This window comes from Pithys albifrons, chromosome 20, assembly GCF_047495875.1.
Source record: "Pithys albifrons albifrons isolate INPA30051 chromosome 20, PitAlb_v1, whole genome shotgun sequence".
NCBI lineage: Eukaryota > Metazoa > Chordata > Aves > Passeriformes > Thamnophilidae > Pithys > Pithys albifrons.
Genome location: NC_092477.1, coordinates 3738354 through 3752263, shown reverse-complemented (window position 1 = coordinate 3752263; position 13910 = coordinate 3738354). Strand labels below are relative to the sequence as shown.

General features: G+C 57.1%; 1 protein-coding gene across 4 annotated transcripts; it reads right to left on the bottom strand.

The window, feature by feature from the left end:
* Positions 1-2089: 2089 nt before the first annotated feature.
* TOR4A (torsin family 4 member A) lies at positions 2090-12667 on the bottom strand. Of its 4 annotated transcripts, none has more exons than XM_071574303.1 (2): positions 12617-12667; positions 2090-4922 (listed from the first exon to the last, which is right to left on the bottom strand). In XM_071574303.1, the coding sequence occupies exon 2, from the start codon at positions 4881-4883 to the stop codon at positions 3306-3308; it is 1578 nt and encodes a 525-aa protein (XP_071430404.1). In that variant the 5' UTR covers positions 4884-4922; positions 12617-12667; the 3' UTR covers positions 2090-3305. The 4 variants fall into 4 exon arrangements, with proteins under 4 accessions (XP_071430404.1, XP_071430401.1, XP_071430403.1 ...); XM_071574300.1 differs by lacking the exon at positions 12617-12667 and adding an exon at positions 9269-9576; XM_071574302.1 differs by lacking the exon at positions 12617-12667 and adding an exon at positions 9265-9334.
* Positions 12668-13910: the final 1243 nt, after the last annotated feature.

Sequence of the window (13910 nt, the reverse complement as noted above, 5' to 3'; positions counted from 1 at the left end):
ATGTCTGAGCTGGGATCCTGGGGACAGATGACTGGGCTTGGGGACAATCTGAAGAGCTAGGGTGGGTGCTATGGGGGAGCCATTGCTAGGGCGGTTGCTATGGGGGGGGGCTGTTGCTAGGGCAGTTACTATGGGGCTGTTGCTAAAGCAGTTGCTATGGGGGCTGTTGCTAGGACGGTTGCTATGGGGAGGCTGTTGCTAGGGCAGTTACTATGGGGCTGTTGCTAAAGCAGTTGCTATGGGGGCCGTTGCTAGGGCGGTTGCTATGGGGGGCCCATTACTAAAGTGGTTGCTATAAGATGGCCTTTGCCAAGGTGGTTGCTATGGAGGGGTCCATTGTTGGGGCTGTTTCTATGGGTGGGCTCTTGCTAGGGCAGTTGGTATGGCTGGGCCATTGCTAGGGCGGTTGCTATGGGGAGGGTTTGTTGCTAAGGCGGTTGCTAAGAGGGGCCATTGCTAGGGCAGTTGCTATGGGGGGCTGTTGTTAGAGCAGTTGCTAAGAGGGGCCATTGCTAGGGCAGTTGCTATGGGAGGTTGTTGCTAGGGCAGTTGCTATGGGGGGCTGTTGCTAGGGCAGTTGCTATGGGAGGTTGTAGCTAGGGCAGTTGCTATGGGAGGCCATTGCTAGGGCAGTTGCTATGGGGGGGGCATTGCTAGGGCAGTTGCTATGGGGGGCCATTGTTAGGGCAGTTGCTATGGGTGGGCTGTTGCTAGGGCAGTTGCTATGGGGGGTCATTGCTAGGGCAGTTGCTATGGGGGGCTGTTGCTAGGGCAGTTGCTATGGGGGGCTGTTGTTAGGGCAGTTGCTATGGGGGGCCCTGTTGCTAGGGCAGTTGCTATGGGGGGCTGTTGTTAGGGCAGTTGCTATGGGGGGCCCTGTTGCTATAGGGAGAGTTCGTTGCTAGGCCGTTTGAGCTTGGATTCAAGTCCTGGGGCAAGTTGATGCTGGGGATAACCCGACCAGACATCCTTATCTTCTGTCAGGGAAAGTCCTCTGCATGACCTGGAGGTTCCTGTGCTTTCTGAGGGCCTCCAGGGGTTCAGGTATGCCACTGAAGGTTGGTGATCTTGGATTCTCTGATTGTGTGTGAGCTGGGAACATGGAGACAGTTGGCCCATGTGCAGCACTGGCACAGGTGCCCCCTCTGTGGTGGCAGAGGGATGGGGTGGTCTGGATGGAGCCCCAGTTCTCAGCACTGAGAGGAGTTTTGTGGGAGGGTAAAGACCTTGGCAGGTCCTCAAAGTGCACAGGGCACCCAAAGCCTCGTGCAAAGAAGTCAGGACAGCTTTGCTTTGAGAGGGAACCGACGTGCAGAAGTTGGGTGGGATAGAGTGGGAGGCAAGACAATGCAAGGTCTCCCTGAGCAGAGGCAAGAGGGGCCTGATCCTGCTGCACCCGAGGGTGCTGAGCTGCCTGTGGTGACCCAGAGCCACCCAGTGTGCAGCTCCTGGTGGGTACCAAGCTATGGGCTGGTGCCCCAACAAAACTCAGGCAGCTCACTCAGGGAAGAGCTGGGAGCCCTGGTTTAGGGTGGGGGTCTCAGAGGGCAGGAAACAAGCTCTGCAGATGTTCAGCTCCACTTGAAGTCACCCTCCCCTTTCTCACAGGGTGAGGGTTGGTGTGGAGGCAGCCGGGGACTTCTGGCACAACTAAACACCCCATGGGTGAGTATTTAGAAACAACAGACCTTGGCTATGAAAATAGAGTATCTGTCTCTCTCCCAGCTGGAAGAGGAGAATCCTGGTTCCTGAGTTGTGTCTTATCCAGGATAAAAACATCCTAACTGTCCCCATAGGAAAATCTCTCTAAGCTATGAAAACCAGCTCACACACATCACTTTTGGAGGACACTTGAATTTAGGAGGTGGCTGAAATGGAGGAGCTGTGCAGTGCCCAGACTTTGGCACCACTGCACTGAGTGGGTTTGGGATTGGGCTCACCCTGAGGTGATGCACACACTGCATTGAGGTGGTCTGCAATAAAACATGCTGCAAAGTTGTAGCCCTTGCTCCCAGTCCAAGTAGTCACCAGGAGGCACAGACATGGCAGTGCCAAAGAAATTTGACAGGAAAACCACATTTCAGTCAAATAAAGGAAAAGCACTTTGAATTCTTTTTATTCAGGATAGTTTGGGTTTATTCCTGACACCAGCTCTGGAAGCAGGAGTTTGTGATGGAGTCCTTGGAGACCAACAGTTAGCAAGAGGTGAATCAAATACCCAGTGCAAACATCCACAGGGTTACCTATGTGGTAATTCACAGCAAATTGTAGAATCCTTGCACAAAACCAAAACCTGAAAAAACCATCATAAATACCTGTTTGCCTGCTTAAAACATGGACATGTGCTCTTCCCAGGCTGAATTCACACCTGGGTCTTGATGGCAAAGAGTCTCTTCTTGGCCTTGCAGCACTGGGAACAAGCCCATGTTTCCCATCAGCCCAGGCAGCCCAGTCTTTTCCAGTGTGTGTTGCTTCACATGTGTCAGTTGCTATTTTGGGCTTTCCAGATCAGGAGCACAGTGATGCAGACACAGATCAAAAGGCAGAAGAGCTCTCAGGACAAGTTGTCACCAGCAGACCTGAACCAATCCAGAGGTTATTTCTGCACCATCTGGCACAGCCCAGAAGTCTCCAAGACGAGCCCAAACACACCTGCAGGGCACAAATCTCACTGGGGGTGCCAAAGGTGAGCTCAGGTATGAGCTCAGAAGAGCAACAGCCCAGGAGCAGATCCAAAAAGCCTTGTCCTGAGGATGTGGTCACGTAGGAGGTGCAGGGAGCAGAGCTCTGCCTGCCCCTGCATCTGGGGGTGCAGGAGCCACAAATTCTCTCAGTTCCCCTGGGCATCCAGCCCTGTCTCTGCTCTGCACACACCAGCCAGGACCAAGAACAGCACAGGGCTGGGGACTGTGAGCCTGGCAGGGACTGGGACACGAGGTGACATATTCTACAGGGGCAGTGACCCAGGAATAGTTTCCTCCTCCTATTTAGGTCCTGCAGCTTTTGATGCCATCTCACAGCTCCTTAATGAAAAGCAGCCCAATGGGAATGTGAGGAACAAATATTGGGAGGTGGCTTGGGCTTCCTTGCCCTTCCTTATTCACAGAACATCAGGAACAAGCGAAACCTGAGGAGGAGAGCAGAGATCACGCTGTCTGGGCTGCCATCCCTCCACCTGGACCAGGACAGAGTCAGTAGCAGGGCTGAGAAAGGACACCTTGACCACAGCCTGATGGAACACACCCCTCCCTAAGCCCAGAATTTTGCCAATCCTGAAAGCAGAGCTTGGGCTCTGCAGTAAATCCCTACTGGAGGTTGACTTTGGCCACAACCTGCTTGCAGCCCATCCTGGAGTACTGCTTGTCCCCTGTAGTGTAGTAACTGAGCTGATTTGCTAAATGCTCAATGTGCTTCTGGTCAGGATAGAGCCCTTCCCTCCTCATCTGCTCCAGGAAGCAGTTTATGACGTGAGACTTCTCCAGCAGGACAAATGGGATGATGTCTGCAGACTTCCAGAGGGGGTGGACGTTGCTCAGGATGGGCTGGATGATGCTCAGCAGTTCTTCAGCTCCACGGTGCTGCTGCAGGAGCTCAGCAGATTCATTCTGGATCACGAACCTCGTTATTTCACCACCTCCAATGTTGCTGATTAAAACGTAGATGGCATTGAGGAACTCGTTGGTTTGATTGGGTTCAAAGAATCGGCTGAGAGTATCCAGGAGGACTGGAGACATGAGCTCAACCTCATCCACAATAAACAGCGGTGTCTTCTCCTCTATTTCAGCTCTCGTAACCATGTCAGAAATCTTCTTGGACAGGTCTGTTTCACAGGCCAGAGGAGCCACCCCGCTGGGGCAGTGGTGCATTACAAAGTACTGAAGCACAAAGTCATTGTCCATGACGGAGCGAAAATGTTTGGCCAGCAACCAGCCAACGTGACTCTTCCCAACTCCACTCGGGCCATTTAAAGAGATGACTAGAGGCTTGTTGTGGATGTGGGTAGCCAGGTAGTCTTTTAGTAATTCCACAATGCTTTCCACTGCAGCCTTCTGCCCAAATACTTCCCGGTGCATTGTTTTCTCCAAACCATCCAGGTCGTATTTTTGAAGGTTATCATCCAGGTTCTCTATCGCATTGAGAATCTGGAAGAAGATAATGGCCATCAGCAAGAAGAGGCAGCGTTTTGCCTTGCTCTTCTCCTCTGCTGGAAGGTACCTTTTTGTTTTGTCTGGATAGAGCACCATCCTAGATTTCCTTCGGCTCTTTTTCCGCCGGCACTTCTTCATGGCGTACTGTTCCACCGACGTGTCGAAGGTGAAGTACTGGGAGCTTTCGAAGCTGGCCTGGTTGAAGAAGGACATGGCAGGGCTGTACATGCCAGTTCTGTTCAGGGAGAGCTGCCTTTGGAGCAGCCTGGAATGGACAATCTCTGCAGGCTTTTCCCGGGGCAGCTGGAGGAGCAGGCGGCCTCTCTTCTGCACGTGGTGGCGGCGCCGCAGGCGGATGATCGCCCGTAAGGGAGAAGAGAGAGAGGCCATTTTCCTTGAAGCAGCAGGGATTCCAGGAGCTGGTACTTCCTCCCCGTCACTCTCAGAGCAAGATGCCTCTTCCTTTACATCACTTTCAGCACAGGGCATTTCCCCTTCCCCATTGCTGTCAGTGCTGGGCATTTCCCCATCACTGTCAGTGCCAGGAGTCTCTCCTCCCACACTGCCCTCGGCACAAGGGGCCTCTTCTTTTGTGCTGGTCATCTCTCCTTCTGCATCTCTCTGGACACAGGATGCATCTCGTTCAGAATCACAGGGCAATTCCCCTCCCAGATCCACTGCTCTGGCAGAGGACACTTCTCCATCCACCTCAGGGCAGGGCAGGTCTCCATCCATCTCGTCGGGTTCTTGCAGCCCATTCACATCATCTTCTCTCTAAAAAGAAAAAGAACCATTAAAGTCAATCTCTGCCACATCAGGAAGTGACGAATGGCAGTGAAATTAGACAGATACCCCACTTTCTAATGGGCAGAACTGTAGGAATCAGCAGTGGCAAGGTGGCAGAGAGAGACTTTCAGGCCCAAGCTAACTTTCTGGAAGGTTGTCTAGGTGTGCAAAACTACAGATGAAATTCAGTGCAAACAAACACCAATTGATGCACAGCACAAAACCAACCCCACCTTCAGATGCAGAAGGAAAGGTCAGAGCTGGCTGAGGGCAAAGCCACGAGGAAGAGGCAGGACAGTGGGACAGAGTGATCCGTGTTCTGAACCAAAGCTGCCCTACACCTGCTGAATTTAAGGAAGACACAAAGCCACACCTCCGTGCCAGCACACCCACACATGTCACACCCTGCTGGGAACAGTCACTCAGGCACCCACGGAGACCTCTCGGGGTGTGGGAGGAACTTTCTGTGGAAGGGCTCTTGCCACGCTGGCTGTGGTGGCACAGCATCTCCCAGGGGGAGGATTCTTCCCAGCTGTTGCAATGGGTATGCCAAGCACCACCAGTCCTGCCAGCAGGGAGAGCTGCCCCTGGATGGGAAGGGCTCAGATGGGCTGCAGAGACTGAGGTGGTTGTGACTGAGGTGCCCCACGGGAGAGGGGGGAGTCACCGTCCCTGCAGGTGTTTAAGGGAAGACTGGATGTGCCACTCAGTGCCATGCTCTGGCAGACAAGGTGGTGTTGGCTGGACTGGAGGATCTCAGAGTTCTTTCCCAACCCAGTTGGTTCCATGATTCTGTGACCCTGAGATCAGCTCAGTTGGTTAAAACTCAGTTGTAATAATGCCAAGGTCATGGGTTCAATCCCCTGTGTGGGCCATTGACTTAAGAGTTGGACTTGATGATCCCTGTGGGTCCCTTCCAACTCAGAATAGTCTGGGATTCTGGGATTCTGTGACCCCCCTGGTGCCTCCCTGCCCCATGTGCCCACACCCCCACATCCCTGGGCACACAGCAGCCCCTGTGTGCCCCCCACGTGACACCCCAAAGAGTGCAGGGACAGGAGCACCCTGGAAATATCCATCTGCTTGGAGAAACCATAGGCAAACCTCAGTGGGCAAACAAGGAGGAAGGGGAAGGCCAAGCTCCAGCAGCAGGATGTGATGACAAGAGGCACAGAGCTGGCAGGGAAGAACACAGAGCTCCAGACCTGGGCACAGCCCCCACACTCAGCCACCTCCGTGTGCTGCAGCCCCAGGGATGGCTCTGCCCCTGCCTGGCACGAAGCTGGGGGTGGTGGCAGAGGCTGTGGCAGGGTGGGAGGGTGTTTTTCCCACCCCTCTGGACAGCAGTGGCACTGACACAAGGGACAGGTTGCTGCGGTGGCACTGCCAGCCCTGAGAGCAGGAAACCGGTACAGGCAGGGCAGGAAAAGTTGCTTTCATCAGCTACTCAGAAAAATCAACCCTGGGCACTGCCAGAGCACCATGTCTCTGGGAAGGAGGAGGAGGAGGAGGAAGAGGTCCTGCAAGGTTTCTTATTAACTCGTTTCAGCTCAGCAGGAAGTCATCAACCTGCACAAAGTCACGCTCCGGCGAAGGCTCCACTTCCCCTCTGTGAGGCTGACAATGGCACACTCTGAGCCTGAGGGCACCTGGGCAGCTACTGGGAAATGCTCCCAGAGCCTCCTCCCTTCACCCTGCACCTTTTCTGGCTCCTCTGAAATGCTGAGACATGAGCAAAGCCTTCACCCCACTCAAGGGACAAGGGAATTTCGGGACCTTGCGCTGGTTGAACTGAGACATGGGGGTCCAGTGCTCATTGCTGGACCTGCCACTGCTGTGGAGCAATTAACCCTGAGTGCTAATTGCTGACCTAATTCCTGACCCTGTGCAGGATCTGGTGTGTAAAGTCAAAACCAGCCAGACGAGATCTGGAGGAGGCCCTGAGGCAGCACCAGGAAGGAGGGCTGGGTGCCACCATCACCCAGGATGGCACTGGGAGCCCTGGGCTGTCCCCACACCACGCTGGCATCACACCCTTGCTCCTCTCCACCCTGCACACTTTGCCTTGCTCACACAGTGCCTGAAGGTCCCCAAAGGGATGGCTGTCCCAGAGCAGCTGGGGAGCAGCCCCTGTGGCACAGACCAGCACTGACCACGGTCCCCACGGAGCAGGGACACCACAGAGCTCAGCCTGGCACTGACACAACGCTGTGGGCCCTGAAACACATCAACACAAACACAGGGGGAAGCTTTCTCAGCCCCAAAGCCATGCAGGGGGTTGCTTAAATGCCAGGGGGGGAACTGAGAATTTACAGGAAATGTTTCAGGGAGCAGAAGAACACAGATCATGGAGCAGTTTGAGTTGGGAGGGACTTTAAAGCTCATCCAGTGCCACCCCCTGCCATGGGCAGGGACACCTCCCACCAGCCCAGGTTGCTCCAAGCCCTGTCCAACCTGGCCTTGGACACTGCCAGGGATGGGGCAGCCACAGCTTCTCTGGGCACCTGTGCCAGGGCCTCACCTCTCTCATTGTAAAAAACTTCCTTATATCTCATATAAATCCACCCTCCTTTAGTTTAAAACCATCACCCCCCGTCCTATCACAACAACCCTGCTAAAAATTTTATCCCAGGCTCCCTTTCAGTACTGGAAGGCTGTTCCTGGCAGGGAAACAGGGAGCCCCCCAAACACTGCCCACGGATGCTGCTGGCACACATCTGAGTGCCACCCCAGTCTGCAGCCCCAGCTCAGGTGTGACAGGATTTGGCTCCTCACAGCCCAGAGCAGCCTCTCCCACTGCCTTGTCCATGCAGAGAGCCTGAAACTCCTGCAGTGCTGACAGGAAACAGTGAGGACTGAGTGATGATTTAGCCACGAGATGCTCAAGACCCTCTTTCCCAAAAGCCCAAACAGCACATCCATCCCACCAGCACGGGCTGTCCACCCCTCCAGGTGAGCCAAACCAGGCAGGGTGGAAGGACAAAACCCCATCCTCAGTCAGGAATCTGTCCAGTCACGCATATAATAACTCTGTTAATGCCATGACTCAGTCCCTAATACCTGCTGGTATTTACATAGGGCTGGAATTTTCTTAGAGCAGCCCCTGCACGCTGAGTGTCGGGTTGGGGCTGGGGCAGGTGGCTGTGCCAGGCTGCAGCAAGGCACTTTCAGCAGCTTCATTTAACGTTTGGTGAAAATTCAGAGCAAAGAGAACCCAGGAATTCAGTCTGGAGCATCCCAGTGCTCGTGTAAACACCATTAGTCACTGCTCCGTGCCAAGACTGGACACCACAGGAAAACTTACACGTGGAAAGGGTTTTAGAGAAGCCTCCAGCTTTCCTCCTTCAGCTCTCCCCCCAGCGTTTGCATTCGTGTGTCACTCTGCGCCTCCAAAACAAGGTTTCCACAACAGAGGAGCCTGTGTGGGCAGCTGGAGGCAGGAGGGGAGCGGGATGGGGCAGCCCCCGGCTCAGGCAGCTGCCGGGAGGAAGTGCCTGGCTGGCAGGAGATGCCAGCTGGAAAAAAACGCTGTCCCTGGTTAAAGTGTCGGCTGCTGAACCCCGAGGATGGCACTGGAGAAGGGGGAGCTGCACCCCAGTCTCAGGTTCCTCGGGTTAGCAAAGTTGCTGGGAAAAGGGAACAGCTGGAAAAGCCTAAGGATTGATACCCCCCCTCCTCCCAGCTGGAAGCCAAGCCCCTCCATCCAAAAATGAGCATTTCCAGAGGGGAGGGAGAAGAAACCAGCCCCTTGCAGAGGGAGCTGTGGATCGAAAGGGTCAGTGGCTGGGAGCAAAAGTCCGGAGTGCCGGCAAAGGCCAGCACGGCCCCGGCACAAGGCACGGCCCCACCACCCGCAGCTGCAGCCGGGGGGCCCCGTCTGGGAACAAGCTGAGGAATGTGGTTTGGTTCAGGGCTGGAGCTTGGGACGTGCAGGGGTCCCCCCTCCCCAAAACCAGCGCAGGGTGACAAGCAGGACGATGTCAAACCCCTCCCTGTGCGGCCCCAACAGCCTGTTGGCCACCAAACCCCACCGGCCCCGCTCCCAGCCCCTGGTTTTTGCCAAGCCCCAAAGCCAAGCCCCACGGGAAGGGCAGCAAAGCCAAGACCAGCAGGAAGGGCAGCAAAGCCAAGACCAGCAGGAAGGGCAGCAAGCACGGGGGAAGCGCCTGGAGCATCCCAAACCATGGGGAACAGGAGCATCCCCCGAAAGTGGAGCAGTTTCTGGTGGAAAGGCGTCACTGGGGACGAGCAGGAGGCGATGGAGGGGATGGAGCTCGAAGCAGCCAAGGGATGGGGAGCAGGATGGGGGAGCCGAACCAAGCGCAGGTACCCACAGAGTGCCCGTCGGGGCCGGTCAGCGGCGCTGCCCTCCGTGCGCCCCGCACAGCCTCCAGCTGCTCTGGCCCTGCTCTCATCCGTGTAAAACCCGTCCCCAGAGAGGAAATGGTGAGGAGGAGTGGCCCACAGCAGCACTTCCTTCTGCCCGTGCCACGGGCTGGCCGGTTCCCTCTCGCCGCTCTTGCTCAAGCCGCGCTCGCCGCTGCCGTCACCGGCCCCGTGCGGGCGGACACGGCCCCGCGGCCGCGGAGGGACGGACGGGGACGGTGAGCTCATCCCCCTCGCAGCCTGCAGAGCCCAGATGTGGGCAAAACATCCCCACCCGCCGCCGGGGTGGCATTACTCATTAGCTGCGAAGCCCGCAAAGGTCAGAGCGGTGACGCTGCCCAGGGAGGTTATCGGCGCGGCGCAGGGTGAGAGTCCTTGGCAGCAGGGAGAAAACAGGGAGAGGAGAAAACAGAGCTAATCTGGGGGGGGAAGGGAGTGAGTCTATAAAAACAGTGAGGCTGGAAAAAAATAACACGGCCAGAGCAGTCGGTTTGTCTGGCCCAGGGCAGGGACCTGCCCGGCAGCAGCTCCTGCTGCGCTGCCCTCGGCCCTCCCAACCTGCAGCGCAGGGAGGTGGGGACATGGGGACATGGGGAGGTGGGGATTGGGGACATGGGGAGGTGGGGACATGGGGACTTGAGGACGTGGGGACATGGGGACATGGGGACTGGGGACATGGGGAGGTGGGGACATGGGGACGTGAGGACGTGGGGACATGGGGACGTGGGGACATGGGGATGTGGGGACATGGGGACATGGGGATGTGGGGACATGGGGATGTGGGGACATGGGGACGTGGGGACATGGGGATGTGGGGACATGGGGAGGTGGGGACATGGGGACGTGGGGACGTGGGGACATGGGGACATGGGGATGTGGGGACATGGGGACATGGGGAGGTGGGGACATGGCGACATGGGGAGGTGGGGACATGGGGAGGTGGGGACATGGGGATGTGGGGACATGGGGATTGGGGACATGGGGATTGGGGACATGGGGTTGTGGGGACATGGGGACGTGGGGACATGGGGACGTGGGGACATGGAGACATGGGGAGGTGGGGACGTGGGGACATGGGGACGTGAGGATGTGGGGACATGGGGACGTGGGGACATGGGGATGTGGGGACATGGGGACATGAGGATATGGGGACATGAGGACGTGGGGACATGGGGATTGGGGACATGGGGTTGTGGGGACGTGGAGACTTGGGGACATGTGGACGTGGGGACATGGGGATGTGGGAACTTGGGGACATGTGGATGTGGGGACATGGGGACGTGGGGATTTGGGGCCATGGGGACGTGGGGACGTGGGGACATGGGGACAACCTGCACAGCCACTGTGGGACCCAGTTCTGGTGTGAACACCCCGAGCTGCTCAAAAACTCCACGGGGAAACCCACGTCATCCCTCAGGGAGAAGGAAGCAGCAAGGGGGTTTCTGTACCCAGCAAGGCAGAGGCTCATCACTGCAGCTCCTGCCCACCTCCTGCCCACCTCCTGCCCACTCACCTGGCCCTCAGCCCTAACAAACATGCCCTGGCACCTCCCACCTCTCACCTGAACTTGCACAACCCAGCCAAGGCTTTTCCCCCCACCTAGATAAGCCCATTTGGTAAAGCCAGAGCAGCGCAAAGTGACCTCTTGCTGGCATTTCAAGTCTCTATTTTTGGGAAGCCCCCCAGCAGGAACCCACTCCTGTGAGCCCAGAGGCACAGGACCAAAAACAAGGGGGTAAAAGTGAATTTGGGGTGTTTTGGGTGCAGATCCCACCCCAGCTATGAAGCACACAGCAGTCCCCACACCTGGGGAAGGGGGTGCTCCAAGCAGGGTCCCCCCAGCCTGGCCCCACAAAGTGTCCCCAGCCCAGTGCCAGGGCAGCTGGATGTGCCTCTGCTGTGGCTGGGAGGGTGTGGGGGGGATTTGCCTACCAAATCCTTGCAAATGTGGGCATTTCTGTGCCATGGAGGTGCAGGAGCCACTGGCACAAAGCATCTGGGAGCTGCCCTTGGGGTCAGGGAACCCAGCAGGGCTGACCCCAGGCAGAGGTCCCCTCTGGAGGAAGTTTTGGGAGCAGCCATGAAATAAAATGCTTTCCAAGCTAATTCAGGCTTTTGAGAAGGAAGAACCTCCCTGAACAGCATGGTTGGAAACCAGTAAAAAAACCCCAAATCACAGTGCCTCCCAAAAACTCTAAAAGAAGTAAAATTAGAGGAGCAAGAAGCTGCCACCCCCTCTCGAGAGCTGTCAGTGAACCTCTACAGACCAGGAAAAACTGTCTTACTGTAACTGGGAAGGAGCTTGAGCCATCCCTTGGCCCCTTGGACAGCTGGGGGGGCAGGGGGGGGCAGGAAGCCTCGGAAGAGCAGCAGGAAACCAAAGGAGGGTGGAAGGAGAGCTGGAAGTGCCCATGAGGGATGCACACCATGCCCAGGAAATGGGGGTTCTAAACCCCTTCTGAGCTGGGGGACAGACAGCACTGCTGGGCCATGGCTGGAGCAGAGAGTGACAGCTCCTGGTGACAACAGGGACATGGGACTGACCACCCTGGGACCCCCACGCTGCTGGGGGAGCTCGATGGCACATGGGACAAGGATCTGGAGGGGCAGCATGGCCATTACCAGCCCCAGGGCTGTGGGGAGGCCCACACAGGTTACACAGGGCTGGGAACACTGTCCTGGTGTCAACATCAACCAGCCTCCAAAATCACCAGCTCAGTCTGGAGTAGCTGCCAGAAACCCAGGGGAGCACCTGGGAGGGCAGGGGCAGGGCTGGCACCAAGAGGTGTCCCACGTAGGGACATCCCTTCAGCATGGCCATGGGGCAGGGGGGGACAAGGGGGACAGGGTGGTGGAAAACGGCCCCTGCTCTTGTTCCCAGACAAAATATCACCTTGTGCTGCCCCTGGCCCTGGTGTGGGGGCTGCATTCCCCCCACAGGGCTCTGGGCACCTCCAGTGGGGGGTTGAAGCTGCTGTGCCACTTTGTGCCATGGGAAGGGGACAGCCTGGGAGGCACACACAGGCACAGGGACATTGGTGGGGGCTGTATGGGGGGCACCAGTGGGGTGGGGGCTGCATGGGGCAGTGCCATGGGGGGTTTGCATGCAGATGGGGGGGCAGCACGTTGGAGAACCCCCCCAAAAAAACCCACAGTGGGCATTAGGGCAGCACTTTGGGCAGCGCTTTGGGCAGGGCATGGGGAGGGGTCTGAACATACATAGGGGGGTCTCTGCAGGGGCAGAAGGGGCACACCAGGACCAGCCCGCTCTCCCCCCAGCCCGTCCCCCCACTCACCTGGGCACCACGAGCCCTGTCCCCCGTGTCCCTGCTGGGGATGAGGCTGAACCCCCCCACGGGGCCCCACGAGGGGAGGAAACTGCGCCAGGCTGGGCTGGGCTGGGGACCAGCCAACGTGCCCCGGCCCTTCCTGTGGGCATGGATGCAAATCCTGTGCAAACACAGCCTCTCCCAGGGCACCCGGTGGGCACGGGGCAAGGAAGCCCCGGGGAGGGGGACATGGCAACTCTGAGCCGGGATTTGGGTACCAGTGTCTGACTGGTACATGCTGGTTTGGGCATCCCCAGCTGGTGGGCACCCCCTGGTTTGGTGCCCACCAAGAGACATTACCAGAGTTTGGGTGGCCATATGGCTGAGCACAGACTTATAGGACAATTTTAGGGGTTTTCTCCATTTTTTCAGCACATCATTTGTTTAGCCTGAACACTTCCAGGGCTGAGCAGCAGAAGCTGCAAACCCCAGATGTGGGCAACCCCCCCGGCCCCTCTGCACCCCAGGGAGCCAGAATTAGGTGGACAAACCCCCAAGTGGATCCCTTTGGGAGGGGCTGTGGGTGCCCAGAGCCCAGAATGAGTCCAGGGTAAGCCCTGGCAGCTCCAGGACAGACAGTAGGTCCCAAACCTACAGCACTGGCCTTGCCCCCCAAAAAAACGTGCAAAAAAGAGGAAATCTGTCAAAATGGAAACTAAGAGCAGCTGCAAAGGTCACTGGCTTGGAGCTGCCAGGAAAATGGATGTAGAGATGACAAATATGCCCCATGGATGCAAAGCCTGGGAGCCCCCAAAGTAAAAGTGAGAGGCTGCAAGTGGAGGAGGGGAAGTGGGGGGAGGATACAGAAACCCCCGAGAGGCCCTGTGGCCCCAAAAAGGGAAGAACTCAAAGGGCACAATAAAATAATCTGATCCATGGTGGGCAGCAGGTCCCCTGCTGTGGGGCTGCCCACACAGACAGGCTCAGCACCCCCTGGCAGAGGGGCAGGATCCAGCCCTGCACAGCCAGACCCAAAGGATGGAGGTGCCCTTTTGCAGTGTGACCCACCAGCTCCATGGACACATCAGCGATGGCTTGGGCTGCTGGGTGGGATTTTCCTTTTCCATCACCCACCTTGTGCTGATCTGCCCTGAATTGCTGCTGCTGCTCCCCTGGCTTCCCTTTGCACCATCAGCCCTTCTGCATCCTCAACCCAGCGTAAATCCAGCAGCAGCTCAGCAATTCCCTGGGCAGGATGCAGTCCCAGGGCATTGAGCTGGACCCCTCACGCTGCCCCATCTCCCTCTTAGCAGAACTTTCC

Coding starts and splice junctions, on each gene's coding strand:
- TOR4A (XM_071574300.1), bottom strand. CDS start 9,349: ATGAGAGCAGGGCCAGAGCAGCTGGAGGCTGTGCGGGGCGCACGGAGG. Junction 4,923..9,268: donor CCGGCCCCGACGGGCACTCT/GTGGGTACCTGC, acceptor TTTTCTTTTTAG/AGAGAAGATGATGTGAATGG.